The sequence below is a fragment of the Falco peregrinus genome, chromosome 8, assembly GCF_023634155.1.
Source record: "Falco peregrinus isolate bFalPer1 chromosome 8, bFalPer1.pri, whole genome shotgun sequence".
Classification (NCBI taxonomy): Eukaryota; Metazoa; Chordata; class Aves; order Falconiformes; family Falconidae; genus Falco; species Falco peregrinus.
The window spans coordinates 19723092-19742886 of NC_073728.1; the positions used below are offsets into that span (position 1 = coordinate 19723092).

The 19795-nt window shown below is 38.1% G+C and overlaps 1 protein-coding gene across 6 annotated transcripts in view; it reads left to right on the forward strand.

Annotated features, from left to right (window-relative positions):
- Positions 1-19795, forward strand: part of ATF2 (activating transcription factor 2) — a 52131-nt gene that overhangs the window by 16060 nt on the left and 16276 nt on the right. For 5 of the 6 annotated variants that reach the window (XR_008748538.1, XM_055812856.1, XM_055812859.1 and 2 more), the window contains 5 exons: positions 386-514; positions 6313-6491; positions 6816-6930; positions 7109-7195; positions 18357-18506. Coding sequence is in view for 5 of the 6 variants with exons in the window: in XM_055812856.1 (XP_055668831.1) it covers positions 386-514; positions 6313-6491; positions 6816-6930; positions 7109-7195; positions 18357-18506 (660 nt within the window). In the remaining variant the exon portion in view is untranslated. The remainder of the gene's footprint in view (positions 1-385; positions 515-6312; positions 6492-6815; positions 6931-7108; positions 7196-18356; positions 18507-19795) is intronic. The other variant, XM_055812858.1, reaches the window with a different exon arrangement.

Consider the following 19795-nt stretch of genomic DNA (forward strand, 5'->3'; position numbering starts at 1 on the left):
TTTGTGACATGATACAGTAATTCATGGGAGGGTAATACCTTCTTTTAGCTGTAATTTTTAAGTGTAGCACAGTCCTTCCTCAGCTATAATTTTCCTGTGACTCTTGGGAAAGGAAAACTTCAGAATGTTTTTAATTCTGAAGAAGAAAATGCTTAGTCTGACCTTGGTGTTGAAAGACAAAGTGTAACTGAAGATTAGGGTTTATGTAGGTGCTGGAAAATTAGCCTTGACTGGTAATGCATCTATGCATCTGCATCAAGATCTCCCAAACATCAGTACCTCTTTATTGTTATAAGGCTTATATTTCTTTTCAGTTGTTTACATTTTTTTGCTCATTTTAATTTTTTAAAGACTGAGTAATTTTATTTTACACTGTTGCTCTTAGATGCCTCTAGATCTGTCTCCTCTTGCAACGCCAATTATAAGAAATAAAATTGAAGAACCTTCCATTGTAGAGACAACTCATCAAGATAGTCCTTTACCTCATCCAGAGTCTACTACCAATGATGAAAAGGTCAGATCCTTTTTTTTTTCCTTTTTGGAATTTATTTTTTTTAATCTTCTGGTGATCTGTAAGTCTGTTGTACATTATGATAGCTACACTGCTTACTGGTTGAAAGGAAAAGAATGTTTGTTTGCTATATTCCTGTGGATATATACTTAGTTTGTTCAATTCTTTAGTGAGCTTTGCTCATAGCAAACCTGTGAATAGAAAGAAAATCAAATGTAATATTCATGCTAGGTTAGAAAAGGCTGAAGGGGCACTTTATTCTACTTTATCATTAATAAAAAAGCAAAGAAAGTTCAGTTTCTTTGTTTAAAACAAATGAAAATATGAAAAAATTATCAATGTCAACTGTTCGCAACATGTACATTTTTACCTTTATCCTGTGTTTTACCATGAACTGTTTTGTAGAACTACAGGGGATGTTCTACAAAAATGTACAGGGATCAACAGGCTATCTTTCAAAGCTAAGCACCAGATAATTTTGTTTCAAATTTTTTACTCTTTAAGCTACAGCAGTATGTTTAAAAGTGGTGATCTCAGGCATTTGCTTGTGTAGTGTTTACTTGAATACTCACAAAAGACGCAGTTATTGTCTCTCACTAGAGGATGCAGTCAAATCAGTTTTAGAAATGTTGCTCTAAAGAGGAAATAAATGGTTTAATAGTAATGATAACTTTGATATGTGATGCAGTGTTTTTATCACGTGGAGTTCTCAAACACAAAATGAAGCAAAATCAATGAAATAAATTATTTCTAGTCCTACCTCAATAAATAAAAACATTAGAAGCAGAAGAAAATAAAGCAATACGGTTGCTCTAGTGGGTCTTTTTTTATGTGCATATTCAGTGGGCGGGCTGCATTTGAGGGACCTGGCTACCTTGTTCCCCAAAATGAGCCGGACTTCTTCGGATCACAGGGTCATTCACATTGGAAGGGACAGCAGGATTTCCTGGTCCAGCTTCCTCCTCAAAGCAGGGGCTACCTCTGAGGTCAGACCAAGTTGCTCAGGGCTTCACACAGTCTGGTCTTGAAACCTTTGAGGAGGAAGGCTGCGCAGCCTCTCAGTGCAACCTGTTGCAATGCCAGGCTGTCCTTGTGGTGAAAGTGTTTTTCTTTGGATTGAGTCTGAACCTCTCCGATTTCAGCTTGCACCCTTTCTCTTATCCTACCAGCAGGCACCAGTACAATGAGAGCCTTAAGTTTGTAGCAGAAGTTTAACAGAGTTTAAATTCAGTTTTGTCTTTGCAAAACTTCCCTAAGTTTTATTTGTTAGCAAGGATGAGTAATCATAGGTAATCAAGGCAATCATGTAGTCTCAAAAATAGTACAAGTAGTTTGAAAGAATACATGTAAAGAGCTGCTTAGATGAAGCAAATCATAGTCCAAATCTTAAGTTGTCTTTATTTAATTTCCTGTTTATTTCAGAGGTTAGTTTGTTTTTTCACTGGGAATACTTATTCTAAGTACTCTTAATTTTGGCAGGAGATAATGTCTTTATACAGTAGTGGTTCAGTATCTCATTAGCATCATTACAAGTGAAAATTATATCTCAGTGCTTGGCAGTACTTACAAACTTGTCTCATTCATGATGTAATTTCAGTGTTGTCACTGTAACAGTGCTGAAGTGAAAAAATGCTGCTGCTCAATGCTGTTCTGACGTCTGATTGTAGAGACAAGCTGAGCAAGGATGAGGGTGTTGCTTGGAGGGTGCTGCTGCTGAATGTGGCCTGCAGAAGTTGAGAAATGTGAGCAGAGTGTTGCTGTTCCCTCAGTTAGATTTTTATATTCTCCTTCTATAGATGTATTGAAGGAGGGAAGGTTCTTTTTCAGGGCATAGCTGATTTTAAAATACGTATGCCACTGTAACCATTTCGTTGGCTGAATATATTTTAGTAGCCTTGAATGATTACAACTTGTTAATGTATGTGAAAGACAGTTATAATTTTCCTTGTAGTTGTTAAAGGCATTTCCTGGAGACACTTAAAAAATTATGCTTAATGCTCTTCCTAGTTTTCAGAGTTTCGTGAGCTCTATTAGGTTTTAATAAGAGTTGATATTCTGCTTTGAATAGACCAAGATATCATTAGAAGTGTGCAAAGCCTTTTAGCCTTAAAATAACAAGCAAATGAAACCTAGTTTATTGAGAGCTTTCAAACTCATGGTTGCTTATTAACAGTATTGTAAAGAGTGACCCTCAACAAGAGGTTCACAAATTGTTTAGTTGTTGTCAGGTAGCTAATTGTCTAACAATTGTTTTAAAACCAATCATTTTCTTACAGTAATGATCAATGACAGTATTAGTTCTGGCCATTTACATTGCTGTATAAAGAATTCTGTGTATTTATTGATAGCATTAGGAAGTTATTGCATGATACTTGCTTTTAGATACAAACTACTTGAAATATTTATCTCTGAAAACACTTCTTAAATAAAGTAACTCTTGTCTTCTGTAAAATATTTTCCAATTCAGTGGGGTTTAGTTTCAAAAACAGAAGAGTTGGAGATGTCCTTTCAATAAGTCTGATATCTTTGAATAGGCTTAAACTTCTTTCTTGAAAAGGTGGGTGAGGGTAAGATCACTTTGGTTTAAAAAGTCATCTCTGTTTTTCTTTAATTTAGCAGAATATATTTACAAACTTTTTATTTCAGACAAAATTTATACTTCTTTAGTGCAATGTTTGATGACCAATTAGTGTCTTCTATCAGACTGGTGTGCATATGGTTTTGTTTTTATACGCTAACCAAATGTCAGTTTCCTTTAGATCCATGCTTCTTAAATCTACCTCTGGTGTTATTGCCACATTGTTGCTGTAACTAGGGTATGCATGCATTTTTCAGTGTGTAGCACACATCGAGTTAGTGTAAGAAGTAAAGAGGAAGTTGAAAGTACTTTGGTTTTGACTGTGTAAACACACTCAGTAAATCTGTTGTTGAGGATTGTTTCTGATCTTCTAAACAAAGCATAAATGCTGTCTTTAACACACAGAAATAATTGTGTGCATGTGAGGTTTCTGTCATCAGAATTATATAGATTTATTTCGGAATTTCATACGTCACTCTTCTGATCATTGCTGAATCTGGTTTCCATAGAGCACTTTGTCTAAAAGTTGCAGATTGCCTTTTTCCTAGTATGGAATCAAGTCAGGGAGAGACCCAGTTTTACAGTCAGTATTTATTAGAACACCCAGTAATTAAGCTATTGTTACTAATAGCCAATAAGTATTCACAGAGAGCCATAACTTACTCGCTCACTCATACATAGTTACCTGGTTGCAGCAACAGTTGGGAGGCTAATCCCAGCTGCTTGCTGAGAGGTAGAAGGTTGTACTGACATGCCAGTGACTTCTAGGCAGGTTTTCAGAAAGTGTTCAAGGTCAGATTGAGTGGGGCTCTGAGCAACCTGATCTGGTGAGAGATGTCCCAGAAGGGTCGGACTAGATGATTTTTAAAGGTCACTTCCAGCTCCAACCATTCTGTGAATCTGTGAAAGTCCTTCAAAGGGTCCGTTCTTTCATCAAGTGTCTATGTAATCCCGTAATCTTTGCTCACATATAGCAGCTACTGTGGGTTTGGATGCTGTCTGAATTGTACAGCATGTTCATGCTAGCTTACAGGTTCATGAATCCTTGCAAATTCAGCAGAGCTGGTTTTCTCTGGAGTTTACCTGTGCTTGGGAGACTTTATGCTGGCTCTCAGCACTTCTCTTGGCTGCCTTCTCTATTTTGGTAGCTGTTTCCCCATCCACACAGACAGGTACTTACACTGGCACAAACCCATATAGAAGGGGCTGTTCCAGCATTACTGTTGTTGAGAATGTGTGAGTATCTGGTTAATTTAAGTTTTTGTATTACAGCTATGTACATGGTTCTGTGGCTGCTGTTAGCCATGTCTTTTTCCCCTTTTTTATGGAAATCAGTGTTACTTTGCCATAACTATTTATTCTGTGGTGTTCATATATCTAAATTTATATTTATACATGAACTTTTCTATATATGCAGTTGCCATGTATGAAGATGTTTCAGGTGAAAGGAAGAACAAGAAAAAGAACTGTTACAGCTCTTTTGGCTCTTAGGGGCAAACATGGGTGTTTCTGTGTCAGATCCCTGCAATGGGAATGGACTTTGTAGTGGCCCTTTGCTCACGGTAATGAGATGGGTAATGGTGGCAAACGGCAGGCAGGAAAGGGTGAAGCTGAAACCAGTGCAGAATCACACAATATTTATTTCTGAACTGACCATTGCCAAAAGATCAGGGTAGGTATTCTCCTCTTACGCCTTCCTCCCAATTTCTCACAGTCAAATGATTGTCTGCTCTCCGTTTTCCCCGTGGTTCTTCTCACCGAGTAAGATCTGTATAGCTGTTATGCCAAATTCCTTATTTGCAAAGGAGTTGGTAATCCTGTCCTAAGAATATGCATTAGTCGCCTCTTCCAAATTTTTTTTATGTTTCTGCAATTCTGTACTGGATGTCTTCTTATTTTGACTGAATGCTCATCTGTAATTCTAGGTACTGTGCTCAAATATTGGATAACATTTGTAAATACACCAGATTGATACTAAAGGAAAAAATAGCTTTCCACATACAGCTCACTGTTACCCGAAAACTCTCATTCACTGTAAATAGTCTTTTAGGTCCCTTGGGGAAAAGCCTGAACAAACTAATGAATGCTGATGACAAATCTAGCCTCTGAGCTTTTGAATCTAAAGTCTGTCCTTTTTTAAAGCCCACAGTTTGCCAGCCCACTTAGAGTTCTATGAAGTGCTCAGAGGAACACATACATTTTGCAATGGATGCATAAAAAGAAAAATAAACTGTAAGACAGCTAAGACCTTGCTACTTAAAGCATTGTGAATTAATTTTAAAGACTTAAACTTAATTCAGAGCAAATGGTAATCAGTGTAGCCTGTATGACACAGGTATGAGATGTTCTCTTTGAATTACGATTTAACAGTGGAGCAACTGAAGTTTGCTGATTGAGTGTAGTTTTATGTGTCATTGATTGCAGTAGCTAATGTCAAAAGAATAAATAACTTGGAAGAATCCTGTCTGAAGGTAAATCTGAAGTCTGACAACATCAAGGGTTTCCTGAGAAGGAAGGCATTGGTTATAATGGGCATTTCTAGGTTTTCAGAAACAGCAAATGCAGGTATTGCATTCTAATTGGTGATGTACTTTACCTCATTGCTAAGCCAAGAACTATAGTAAATTCTGTCTACTATTTACTTGCGACTAAGGAGGTTTAATTTCTGTGCTGAAGTAATTTCTTCTGCATCAAGATATGCACATATTTAGCAAAGCTATGCATGTAACACTCCCAAGTATTTTTTTCACTTAGTAGCACTAGTTAAGAGACATATTTTTTTTCCCTTTTACTGAATCAAAACCCAGTTTTGTTTCTCTTGTTTAAACCCAGAACAATGGACTGAAAATGAAATGTACATAAGGACATCATAAAATGTTTTTCTTAAGAGTGTTGGTAGACATGATGGTGCTGATAGCACCACGGGCTTCTTGGCAAAGAAAACCATAATACCAGTTGAAAACTGAATTATAAATAATAGTAGCCTTAAACTGAGCCAGCGTTTGTCATAAAACTAAAATCACTGTCGTTGGAACAATTTCACTTTGATGGTTTAAATGATTCATCCAAAGGGATTTTGAATGTTTTTAATTATATAACTGATTTTACTTGCATAACGTTATAGAAACTCTGATTTGTTCTATTAAACTGTGTTTGTGTACCAGTCAGAATTAATGGTCTATAGTTGTATTTTACAAACTGATTAATTTTTGTTTTTCCTCAGGAAGTGTCACTGCAGCAGACCGCACAGCCTACATCAACAATAGTTCGTCCAGCATCACTACAGGTTCCTAATGTATTACTTACAAGTTCTGACTCAAGTGTTATTATTCAGCAGGCAATACCATCACCAACGTCTAGTACTGTTATTACCCAGGCTCCATCCTCTAACAGACCAATAGTGTAAGTTACATAAATCTTAGTAAAATATTTTCTTACAGAATTTAAAAATGTTGGATTATTTTTATTTTTGGTTACTATTTCTGCAGTTAATGTACAAATCTGAGATGCTTTGGTGTAATGTGATGCTTTACTACATATGAAACATACAATTTTCACTACATGTGAAATATAATTCCATGTTCTCCACATCACTAAGTTCATATTTTTGATCTCCAAATAAATACTACATTACAACTGTAAACAAACAAACCAATTTAAAATAATGTGTAAACTTGTTCTCTTCTCTGGATAAGTTTTCTTTTATATAGTTCATGCCTTTTTCAGTCCAGTTCCAGGTCCTTTTCCTCTGCTGTTACATCTTCCTAATGGACAAACCATGCCTGTTGCTATTCCTGCATCTATCACAAATTCTAATGTGCATGTCCCTGCTGCAGTTCCAGTAAGTAAGCATGATGCTATATTAATTTGAAAGTGGAGCAGATTTGCATAAGTGCAGCATAGAACTTAGTTTTAAGCAGCTTGATAGCTGTTTTGGCTTCAGAGGGTAATGCTGTCATATGCTCTCTATTATGATAACATACTCAGGTTTTCTTCATTTTTATACTTTATCTGGTCAGCTTGTTAGACCTGTCACCATGGTGCCTAGTATCCCAGGAATCCCAGGGCCTTCCTCCCCACAGCCAGTGCAGTCTGAGGCTAAATTGGTAAGTGAAAAACTCCATTATTCCTCAAGAAGAATTACTTGAGAAATTAATTAAATTCTATTGCTTTCTAAAACAGCTTTAGTTTTATTTTGTTAGTCTAAATTCAGCAAGTACGAATTTAATAAAAACAGAAAAATAACAGCTGTGTTTATTTTACAGTTATTTCAAATTCCAGCCTATGTTAGTTCTGTTGTTAATGGCCATTTTGATCTTATTTTCAATCATTCTTTTAAATGAACTAGATTTTTAACTAAACTCCTTCTTGCTCCTCGTGTTGGAGGGTAAGAAATGTTAGTTGGAAGAAAGACAAGATTAATAGTATATTAACAGTAAACATCACCTTCAGAGAAGCAGAATATGTTTCATCTATAAGGATATGATATTTCTTAAAAAAAATCTAGGAAAAGAAAAAAGTTTTTAACAATGCTTTCAGAATCTCAGCTGAATATAGTCCATTTGGCAAGAGTTTTGTAATTAGATATGTATTACTGAGTTAGGAAATTGTTTTGCATGGAGGTTGTTTCTGTTGTGTCAGGGCAGTTTTAGGGGGTTGGGTGTTATTTGGGGAAGATCATGAGAAAAACAGGCAGAAGAAAGTTTATTTTGATTTATTTAAAATATTAGTGATCCAGTTATGGTGGTAGTTAGCATCAAGCCATTTATTGAAAAAAATTCTGCAACATTTAGGTAGTTGCTTTTTTGTTTTTGCTGGTTTTGTTTGTTCCAACTGTTCTAAAGCAATAGAAAATCTACTATTAAACAATAATTAACCCATTCATGTATTTACAAGATGCCTCTGAAAACAATATGTCTTGTGAAGTAGTGTTCCTCTTTTGACTCTGTGCTAGAAAAGAATTGGGAACACCTGCTAGATAAAATGTATTTTTGTACATTAGTATTGGTAAGTGGGAGGATGCCCTTAACATCTTTTGATATCTCATTTCTCTTGACCTAACCCTGTAGGCTTTCTTTCCTTACCCGTTTTCTCTCCTCCAACCATATGAAAAACAGTGAGTCTGGGAATCCTAATCATTCTGCTGTCTGGAGGATTCCAGTATAGTGGGCACACTATACCACATTCACCAAATACTGAAGCTACTTTGGAGATCTGGTCACCAGTGCATTGACTTTTCCTAGTGCTGTCAGGTCTTCCTTAATTTTCTTTCTCTGTTGAACGTGATGACTTTTAAAGGGGGACAGAAAGGAAGAAGGTCTATTGGTAGGAATGGGAAAAGAAATCTTTTAATACCTGAGGAAATATTTAAATGTAACCAGCTCTGATGAGATTAATTTATCTTAAAGCCAGGAGAGAAGAATGTAAGAAAGTGAAAACAAGAACCATTTTGTCAGAAACTGTGCATTCCATAGAGTCAGGAAACTCATGCACTGAATTCTGCTTTCTGAAATCCAGGAGGAATTGGTTTCAAATAACTTTTTAGATGGGCAAGAAATAAGGTTTTTCACATATTACTGAGTGATTTGCTCTTATAAAGCTTTAAAGGGGGGAGGGAAATATGTGTATGTGGTGAAGGCTTTGATCTAACATTGGAAGAAACAATCACGCAGATGCAAAGAAAAACAAAGATCATTAGACTTAAGATTTAACAGTCTCATTAGTCTTCTCGTTAGAATTTAGCTAATATGTGCACTTCAGTGATTGCTTATCTTTTGTTTTAAGTGAGACTGTAAAAAGGGTATTTGCAGTATTCTTGTCACTTAATATAAAGCATGAGCAGAATTCAAGAATATCAGTATTATGTATATTTCTTATGCTCATTTACTTTTATATAGTGCCTATTCACAAAAATAAAAAACTTTATTTCTTACCACTCCTAAAGTGAAAGCAATTTAATGAGATACTTAATGTTTATGCAGAAAAGCTTCCAACAGGAAGACTAACTCACTATGCCATGTGATGCATTGATGGCAGATATGTGATGGTTTATTAACTGTAAAGTTCCATTTAATTTTTAAAATTTAAGTCTTTGTGATGCCAAATCCTTCCTTTTTCATTTATCTGGAAAACAATTTTGCTTGTTACATACTAAATTCTGCAAAGGTATGGTAATCAGGTTTATTTTTCGCTTGTGTTCCTGGTTAAGCCAAGAGAAGACTTAATATTTGGTTTTACAGCAGCTACTTTGCTTTTTATTTCATTAATAGTTCACATTTAAAGTTAAAATATAAACTGTTCCACTGAAATTTAGTAGGTTAACAGTGTATGTTTTGTCACAGTGTATGATTCATCTATTAACAGTATACTGCAGTTTGTGGAGTTGTTGGTATCTTTAAGTTAGCAGAACACTGGGCACACTTCCTGTGTCCTTTTGCCTACCATAGCCACATTGCTCCCTCATGTGGGGAGGCAGTCCTGAAGAGCAAAGGAGTCCGGGAAGGCTGGACATTGTTCAAGAAGGAAATCTGAAAAGGCACAGGAGCAGGCTGTCCCCATGTGCCGAAAGATGAGCCAGCAGGGAAGAGTACCAGCCTGGCTGAAGAGAGAGCTTTGGCTGGAACTCAGGAAAAAAGGAGAGTTTGTGACCTTTAGAAGAAGGGGCAGGCAACTCAGGAGGACTAAAAAGGTGTTGTGAGGTTATGCAGGCAGAAAATTAGAAGGGCCAAAGCCCAACTAGAACTTAAATGTGGCTACTGCCATAAAAGACAGTATTTTTTTTCCCCTGTAAATACATTAGCAACAAAAGGAGGGCTAAAGAGAATCTGCATCCTTTATTGGATGTGGGGGGAAGCATAGTGACAAAGGGTGAGGAAAAGGCTGAGATACTTAATGCCTTCTTCACCTCAGTCTTTAATAGTAAGACCAGTTGTTCTCTGGGTACCCGGCCCCCTGAGCTGGAAGACAGGGACAGGGAGCAGAATGAAGCCCCCATAATCCAAGGGGAAATGGTCAGTGACCTGCTCACTACTTAGACACACACAAGTCTGTGGGGCTGGATGCGATCTACTCGGGGGTACTGAGGGAGCTGGTGGAAGTGCTTATCAAGACGCTTTCAAAAATGTATCAGCAGTCCCAGCTAACCGGGCTAACTGGAGGTTAGAAAATGTGATGCCCATCTACAAGAAGGGCCAGAAGGAGGATCTGAGAAACTACAGGCCTGTCAGCCTGACCTTGGTGCTGAGGAAGGTTATGGAGCAGTTCACCTTGAGTGCCATCATGCAGCATGTGAAGGACAACGAGGGGATCAGACCCAGCCAGCATGGGTTTATGAAAGGCAGGTCCTGCTTGGCTAACCTGATCTCCTTCTACGACAAGGTGACCCACCTAGTGGATGAGGGAAGGTCTGCAGATATTGTTTACCTAGACTTTACCAAAGCCTTTGACACAGTTTCCCACAGCATTCTTCTGGAGAAACTGGTTGCTTATGGCATGCACAGGCATACTCTTCACTGGGTGAAAAGCTGGCTGGATGGCTGGGCCCAAAGAGTGGTGGTGGATGGAGTTAAATCCAGTTGGCAGCTGGTCATAAGTGGTGTTCCCCAGGGCTCAGTATTGGGGACAGCCCTGTTTAGTATCTTTTATTGACGATCTGGACAAGGGGATTGAGTGCACCCTCAGCAAGTTTGCAGACAACACCAAGCTGGGGGAGAGTGCTGATCTGCTCAAGGGCAGGAGGCTCTGCAGAGGGATGTGGACAGGCTGGACCCATGGGCCAAGGCCAATTGTATGAGGTTCAACAGGGAGAAGTGTCGGGTCCTGCACTTGGGTCACAACAACCCCACGCAACACTACAGGCTTGGGGAATAGCAGCTGGAAAGCTGCGTGGTGGAAAAGGACCTGGGGGTGCTGGTTGGCAGCCGGCTGAACATGAGCCAGCAGTGTGCCCAGGTGGCCAAGAGCATCCTGGCTTGTATCAGAAACTGTGGCCAGCAGGACCAGGGCAGTGATCATCCCCCTGTACTCGGCACTGGTGAGGCTGCACCTCGAACACTGTGTGTTCAGTTTTGGGCCCCTCACTTCAAGAGGGATGTAGAGGTGTTGGAGCATGTCCAGGGAAGGATATTGAAGCTGGTGAACGGCTTGGAGCGTAAGTCTTGTGAGGAGCGGCTGAGGGATCTAGGGTTGCTTAGCCTGGAGGAAAGGAGGCTTGGAGGAACCTTACCACTCTACAACTACCTACAAGCAGGTTTTAGGCAAGGTGGGTGTTGGTCTCTTCTCCCAGGTACAAATGATAAGGTGAGAGAAAATGGCCTCAGGTTGTGCCAGGGGAGGTTTAGTTTGGGTTTTTAGGAAAAATTTCTTTGCTGAAAGGGTGGTCAAGCATTGGAGCGGGCTGCCCAGGGAGGTGATAGTGTCAGCATCCCTGGAGGTGTTTAAAAGACATGTAGGTGTGGTGCTTAGGGACACGATTTAGTGACGGACTTGGCAGTCCTGGGTTAACACTTGGACTTAATGTTAAAGGTGTTTTCCAACCTAAACTACTCTATGGTTCTATGAAGTCTGTCAGCCTAGTATTCTTAGTGTCTTTTGAACAGAAAGCTGGATGAAGTGGCAAAGCTGCGATGTTCCCTTCTCAACACTCAAGGCCCACATGTCAGGATTTTTATAGATCTTTGGGATGTTCTTGGTTGTTGCTTTATATGTTATTTGGATAATTTTTTTGCTGTTTTTTACGGACAGATCTCATAGTCTTACAGATTTTTTTCATATTGCGTTATAAAAGGTAGAAATAGAATATGTAGCAAATATAAGAAACATGCTCAAATAGTTTCCTAAAATTGCAACCATTTCTTTAATATTAAAGTAAGTTTGGTAGTGGTATAGGATGCAAAATTTGGAAAGTTAATCTGTTTTTTTCCTGTCTCCAAAGGGTTTTGTGATATATACTTTTGGCCATCGTTGAGTTTTTCTTTTATTCAGAGACCACAATTCCCTAACATGGTATTCTGCATTTTCTACTGTCATATGTATGACAATACTATTTAAAGGTATTCTTAATTGGCACAGATCTACCTGCTTTGGAGACTGAGTAAAATTCTTGAACTGTCTGCAGTGATGTTGTCACTTTAAGATGCGATATCCCCAAACTGCTGAATTGTTGTTGTTAGATACAGGTCTGTCCTGCACAGAAGGCACAATTCCTTATGTTTTGGATAAAACACCTGGCAGGAGCCAGGCACTTCCCTTCATTTGTGCTTTGTGCCTTTTTTTACAGAGGCTATTTCTGCAGTTCATTTCTTGCATAACATTTCAAGGAACTAAAGTATTTTAGAATTTTGTAATAGGAAAAGCAGTTTGTGCTCTGATTTCATTCCTCATCTCAATAATTCATTTCTCTCTTACCTGTTTACAAAAGGCTACTGTTGTGTAGACTTCCTTTTTTTTTTTTTTTTTAAGTGAAGGTGAGAACTAATTTGATAAAAATCAAATTAGAGGTTTTAGTGCCATTTGATTTTACTTAAGTCAGTTTTGTGGTATTTTAGAGAGGCTTTGAAGTAGGTGTAATAGCCATCTTTAAACAAAACAAAACAAAATACTTCCTCACTAAGGTAAGGATGCATGCTTCTAAACATTCCAGAATTGCTTCTGATCTTTTTGTGAGAAGATCTGTAATTGTGTGCTTTCTGTACATGAAATGTGAGCCATGAGTTTCTCCTAGGTATAAAACATACTTTTTTTTTTTTTTGAGAGAGAGAGAATACAGCTTGTGGATGCAAACTTAATGTTCAGACCTTTCTGCATGCGTTGCAGAAGTTTCTGAAGAACTTAAAAATTCATTTAACACTGAATGTTGCCCTCCGTCTCCTCCTACCCATATAAAAGCTTTTGTCACAATCTGAGAAATACCTTGCACACAGTGGGCAACCAGTAGGCTTTCTGCAGGAGGTTTCTACTGAGAAGTGACAGAGGGCAGCTTGGCAAATGTTCAGAAACCGACATTAACTTGCTGGAGCCCGGCATGGGACCTTGTGTTCAGCAGAATTCTTCTGACCTGTCTCTCTGCATGCCGAGCTAATCAGCAAACACCTAATGAGCCTACTCTAAAGAAACAGACCCTCTCACAACCTACTTCATTTTCATATGTTCTCTGGGGGTGGAGAGACAAGACTTCATAAGGACTGATGATGCTGCAAAGACCACAATAATGATAATTAACTTGCTGAATTTAGAAGATTATGCTGTTAATTAGTTGCAAAATAAAGATAAGTAATAGAACAGCAGATGGTAGGATAACACCCAGGAGAAGGAGGGTTATTACTCTGATGAGCTTTTGTGGCAGATATGAAATATGGATCTGAGTTTTTCACAAACTGTTTCTGGAGAATATTATCTCGTTTCTGTGAGCTCTTGATGGAATGATCTAGTCCTACCAAATTTTGACAGATGCAGTGAGGATTTGTTTTCAAGGATACACATGAACAATAAAACCTTGCTAATAAAGACTTTAAAAGCTGTTAAGCTATTTGACAATCCCATTTTTAGTTTGCCTGTAATAACCAAATAATATCAAACAAACCTTGGTTGTCATCAGGTTTCCCTGCATAATAATGCTTATATACATTTATTCTAATATTTGTTTCTATATACTTGATTTTTAAAACTGTGCTTCTTGTTGTATTTGGGGTAACTATCTCCCTACTCGGGAAGCACAACATCCATATAGTATTTTGCCTTCAAAAATATGAAACCTTTGAAATACATGAGCTGGATCTCTCCTTGTGAAGATCTGTAGCTATTCCTCAGATTTTCACAGATTTCTGCATTTGTGGATAATTTTAATCATAAGCTGTTTGAATTTCAACTTTTAGACTCTGTAAAATACAACGAAAACCAATTATTTTCTATTTCTGTTTCCATAGTACATTACATTTAACAATGCAATTTTCAAAAGGAATTTATTTTTACTTACAGATTTACCAGATTAAATGTTAGCATTACAATAGGGAAAGTTTAAGTCCTGCTTTGGCTGTTGGCACAACCATTGTGCCTGATGACACATCTTTTATAACATAGATAATATTGTGCTATTTCTTTTGCTTTCTACTGCTGTTTTCAAATTCAGTGTAAAATATACAAATTTAATAGCACAAACTTCCTTTCTTTTTAGGTTAAGTTTGCAAATATTTCTTATTTGCACAGAAATGCAGAAGTCGAAAGAATGGAACTAAACAATAACAGTTACTTGCTTTACATGCACATTAAAAAAAAAAAAAATCCCAAACCCTAATTAGTTTTGTTTCATCTCCTAAATCTTCTGAACCGTGGCATTTCTTTTGCTAAGACAATGGATATCCCAGTGAAACTTTTTCTTTAAGTATCCAACTTTAAGCAAATACTACAAAGCATTTCTAGGGATTCACAGACTATTGTTTTGGGGTATTTTTGTGCAGGATGCTTACATCAAGATTTGCTCACGCAGTCACGAGCAGAGTAGACCAGACAGTCTGGCCACACATATACTAACTATATAAATGTTTATGCTCCACTGCCATGAAAACCAGAAGTTAGCTTGTTATCACTGAACTTACATATTCAGGCACTTGAGTTGGATGAAATCTAATAATTTTTATTTCTCGTGGCAGTGGAGGAGGAGTGTGTATGTATGGCAGGTTGCTGTGTCTCGGTTGAGTCATGCGGTGGGTAGACCCTGGCTGGATGCTGGGTGCCCACCAGAGCAGCACTGTCACTCCTCAGGCAGACAGGGGAGAGGCTGTACAACGAGAGGCTTCTGGGTTGAGATGAGGACAGGGAGGTCACTCAGCAAGTACCATCACAGGCAAAACAGACTCGCTTTGGGGAGATTAGTTTAATTTGTTGCCAATCAAATCAGAGTAGGATAATGAGAAATAAAACCAAATCTTAAAACACCTTCCCCTCACCCCTCCCTTCTTCCCAGGCTCAGCTTCACTCCCGGTTTCTTTACCTCCTCCCCCACAGCGATGCAGGGGGACAGGGAACGGGGCTTGCAGTCAGTTAATCACAGGTTGTTTCTGCTGCTCCCTCTTCCTCAGGGGGAGGCTCCTCACACTCTTCCCCTGCTCCAACATGAGGTCCCTCCCACAGGAGACAGTCCTTCACTAACTGCTCCAGTGTGAGTCCCCCATGGGGTCGCAAGTCCTGCCAGCAAGCCAGCTGCAGCGTGGGCTTCCCACAGGGTCACAGCCTCCTTCAGGCATCCACCTGCTCCAGTGTGGGGTCCCCCATGGGCTGCAGGTTGTTATCTTGCTCCACCATGGACCTCCACGGGTGCAGGGGCACAGCCAGTCTCACCATGGTCTTCACCAGGGGCTGTGGGGGAATCTCTGCTCCGGTACTTGGAGCCACTCCTGCCCCTCCTTCTGCACTGACCTGGGGGGCTGCAGAGTTGTTGCTCTCACACAGTCTCACTTCTCTCTCTGGCTGCAATTGCTGTTGTGCAGCAACTTTTTTCCCCCCCTTCTTAAATACACTGTCCCAGAGGTGCTGCTGTCATCACTGATGGGCTCAGCCTTGGTCAGCGGCAGGTCTGTCTTGGGGCCGGCTGGCACTGGATCCATCAGACATGGGGACAGCTTCTTGCAGCTTCTCACAGAAGCCACCTCTGCTAACAAAACCTTGCCATGCAAACCCAATACAAGTAATTTTTGAGACAGTAGCTTTTAAAAATCTCATATGATGATGGCTTGAAATAAAAGAGAGCATACCCTTAAAACCTCAGCAGGAGTTAAAACAAACACATTGTAAGTGATTTGATACCACTAATTTGTACTGTCATGACTGTCTTGATTTTGACTCCTGAAAGTTTTCACCTCCTGCTGAAAAGTAAGTTACAAGAAACACTTCTAAAGTAATTCAGATAATAAATGAAAATACATTTTGAAAAACTGGATGTTAGTAACTTATCAAAAAGTATGTGGGATAAAGTTGTCATATTAACATTAAATATTTACTAGTTCCTTTAAAAATTTTTTTTTAAAGTGATTTGGAAGTGATATGTTTCCCTGGTAGTCCTGGTGTTAGCTTAGAAAATTTTACCATTTAATGACCAGGATTAGCTAGAAATTTGAAGAGTAGGGGGGGAAATCATCTTGTGAACCTTTCAATTGTTGTATTTAGATCATAGACTTTGGCTTTAGTAATTTTAATTAGACAAAAAACACTTAGGGCCTTTCTGCGCTTGTTTAGCTGGAGACGGGACTGAAATTTTTTAGTTGGCTTGTTTTTCCAAGGTGAATTAGGAAGGTGCAAGTTAATTCATGAGTTTGTTTTAATACTGTCAAGAAAGTGTTGGAACAACTGCCAAAGAGCTTAGGATTTTCAGGGTGCTGTACGTGTACGTGTTATGATGAGCATGTTGTCTTAAAAATTTGTGTCATTCTGCCCTGATGCCTGCAGCTATCAAAAATTTTTGTTGTTAGAGTTGAGCACTGGGGAAATTACTGTGAATTTGTTCTGTGTACTTTTCTGAAAGCACTTTATTCATTCTGGGAAACTTACAAAGTGGATACAAAAATGAGGTGGGGAGCAGAACTTCATTAACACCAAATTTTTATGTGCACTTGATCAGTCCCTGTCTGGGGAATTTGTGCTGTTAATTTAATCTAGAGCAGTTGCTGCAGAAAAGATTTACTACAGAAGTCACTGGTTACATAATAGTAACCCAGCAGAGGAATGTTGGAGTTCCTCAGTTCTCTTTGTAGTCCTCAAATAGGATACCTGCTGGTGGTGGCTAGATGCAACAGTCAACTATATGGATTTGATAGCTGATGTAACTTACCTTATTGCAGACCTGAAGATATTTTGCAGTTCTGACAGAGGTAATCTGCAATCTGTTGTTCTAATTGTAGAATAGGATCCAGGAAAGCCTGTCATCGTGCAAGGTAGGCGAGAGCTGTCACTATATTCCAATGACTTAATTGTCGAGAGGCGTTGGATATTGCAGTTTATAGAGGATATCTACATAAATAGTTGCGAAACCTTCCGCTTATTTTGAGCTGTCCAAATGCAGCCTTGTGCCAGCATTTTTAAGACATTCTGTTGCTATTAGTACTTTGGCAATACTTGGTTCGTATTTCAAAATAAGATCGTACAAGTTATCAGTTTTCTTAAACTGTCGTGTATTGAGTCATTAATCTTTTATTAAACTTGTATTGGATTCTTTAAAAATCTACTGCTCAGTAGAAAATCATTGTTGCATTTGTCTGGTAAGGTAAATTCTTCAGCAAAACTGAAAATGTCATGATCAATTATACAGTATTAATGAAATTTTAAGAAATAATCTGGAATTACGAGCAGTTGCATCTGCTGAAACTTAGTATGACCCTATATCACTTAAGATTAAGAATTCATTGTAAATAGACTATATTATCTGTTATAGTTCTAATAGATTTCACCAGAAGTTAAGTGAAATAATTCTGAAAAGGTAGTCAATAAAATGCTTTAAAATATTCTATTAAGTCATCAGTAACTCTTGAATGTATTATATACAGCTGGATGTTACAGTTCTTCATAGTGGCTGCGTACAATAAAGGAAGATCTTCAAACCTTTTGGCAATTTTTAAATGTAAAATAGCATGCCGTAACAGTTACCTTGCATATTTCTATATAAATAAATGCTAATCTTTACATATAACCTGAAGCTTGTTATTATTTTTTGCATTGCTGAGATGTTTCAGCAAAGACTTTGGCTTTTATTTAATAATTACTTATAGGAAGAATTGTAGAGGTGAGTATTTGTAAATACCATGAAAAAGTGGAGTCATTAACAAACTGTTTTAAAATGGACAGAGAACACCAGAATTTCTAAAATGGAAAGAAGGTTTTTTTCTGTTTTTTACCCATTTCCCCTCATGTGTGGTTGTTACCTTTCTGATCTGCACCTTGTATAACACCAGCCTTGACGACGGTTTGTTCATGGCCTTCCAGTCATCTCTGTGGGCACAGTTCATCACGAAGGAAGCTTTCTGTTTACTTCTCCATACAGCTTACCATACTTCTCTCTCTGGGATCTTATGTAAAGCCTCATTCCTTTTGTCATGCTTGCAAGAAATTGTCACCTATTAGTAGGTATATGCCTAGATAAAAAGAAGTAGCTATTTTAGAGTTGGAGCTCCTGTTTCCAAAATGGAACTGCTAATATAAATAATTAATAACTCCTCAAGTTAGCATGATGGAGTATTTCATGGTTTGGTTTTTTTTTTCTCCTTCTTTCTTTTCTGCTTTCAGAGATTGAAAGCAGCCTTGACCCAGCAGCACCCTCAGGTAACAAATGGAGATACTGCCAAGGGACATCCAAGCGGGTTGGTTAGGACTCAGTCAGAGGAACCACGACCGCAGTCACTACAACAACCTGCAACTTCAACGACTGAAACACCGGTATGACAGCAGAGTGAGCATGTACTTCCTACCCCCTTGTTATGCAAAAAGAGACCAAAAAAACCCCCACCCAAATCAAAAACCCAAACTTTTTTCTTTACTTTTAATTTGTAAAATAGAGGTTAATTTTTGCTATAGATACCTCTTGAATCAATAGTTCTGTAGCAGTAAAATGTTTATAGTTCTTACAGGTTCTTAGATCCTTCTAAAATTTATTACCCAAGATGATGATTTCGAAATAGGTGTTATCTGTCTGCTCAAATTTAGAACTAAGTCCTCCTGATTTCTTGAGTTCGTTAACATGAAATTCTATGGTAAGTGAAAATTTTACAACTGGTTAATACACATTAAAAAAAAAAAAAAAGTCCTTTTATTTTGTATTTATATTGTATCTGTTTAATACTTTATATTGTAAACACTTCAGATTTTTTTTAACTGCATCAGGTATCACACGTATGTTAATTTGCTTGAAGGATCTTTTCTGGGCAGAAGAGTTTCAGCTGTGTGATTGTGTCATCCTGGGTACTTACTGGGGGCCGTGGAGTTTCGGAATGGTGTGGTGTCCCTTTGGGATGATAGGTGGGAACGGGGAAATAAAGGGCAAGACCTCTGAGTCAGACTGGAAGTGGGAGTGCTGCTGGAGGAAAGACATACTTCCCTGGGCGAATCCTGGAGGATTGCTGCTGTTCTGCTTCTAAAAAACTTGTTGGAATGTGTTTTGAAAATGCTTTAAAAAGTCTCTTTAGAGTTATTTTCAGAATTCATAGCATAATACCAATTTTATAAAAGCTACATACTTGGCCCAGAACTGGAAGGACCTGCATCTGCAGTGAAAGCACACAGATTCTTAGACTAGCCAGTGAAATCAAATAATGTATTAAACTAAATATGTTTAGAACAAAAAGAGGAGAAGGGTTACCCATCATGAAATGATCTCCTTAAGACTGCTGTTCTCCCATACTACCTTAAGTTTTTTAAAAGAATATTTTCATAATATCACATAGCAGAATTTTCAGGATTAAAAGCTTGCTGTTTGGTTATTTTGTGCCTACTTTCTAATTAGTATTTAAAAAACCCAAAGAAATTGCAAGTGTTTCATTTCTAAAGGGCTGATTCTAGTTCCCAGGGGGTTTCTTATTATTAGCTATCTAGATTTTATGCCAAATCAATATGACAACTGAGATGTGTTTGGGGGTTTTTAATTTAAAAATAAAACTAACTTACTGTGCTAGACTAAATGTGCAGGTGCATCTGTAAATATGTCCTGTAGACAGTTATGTTCTCTCTAT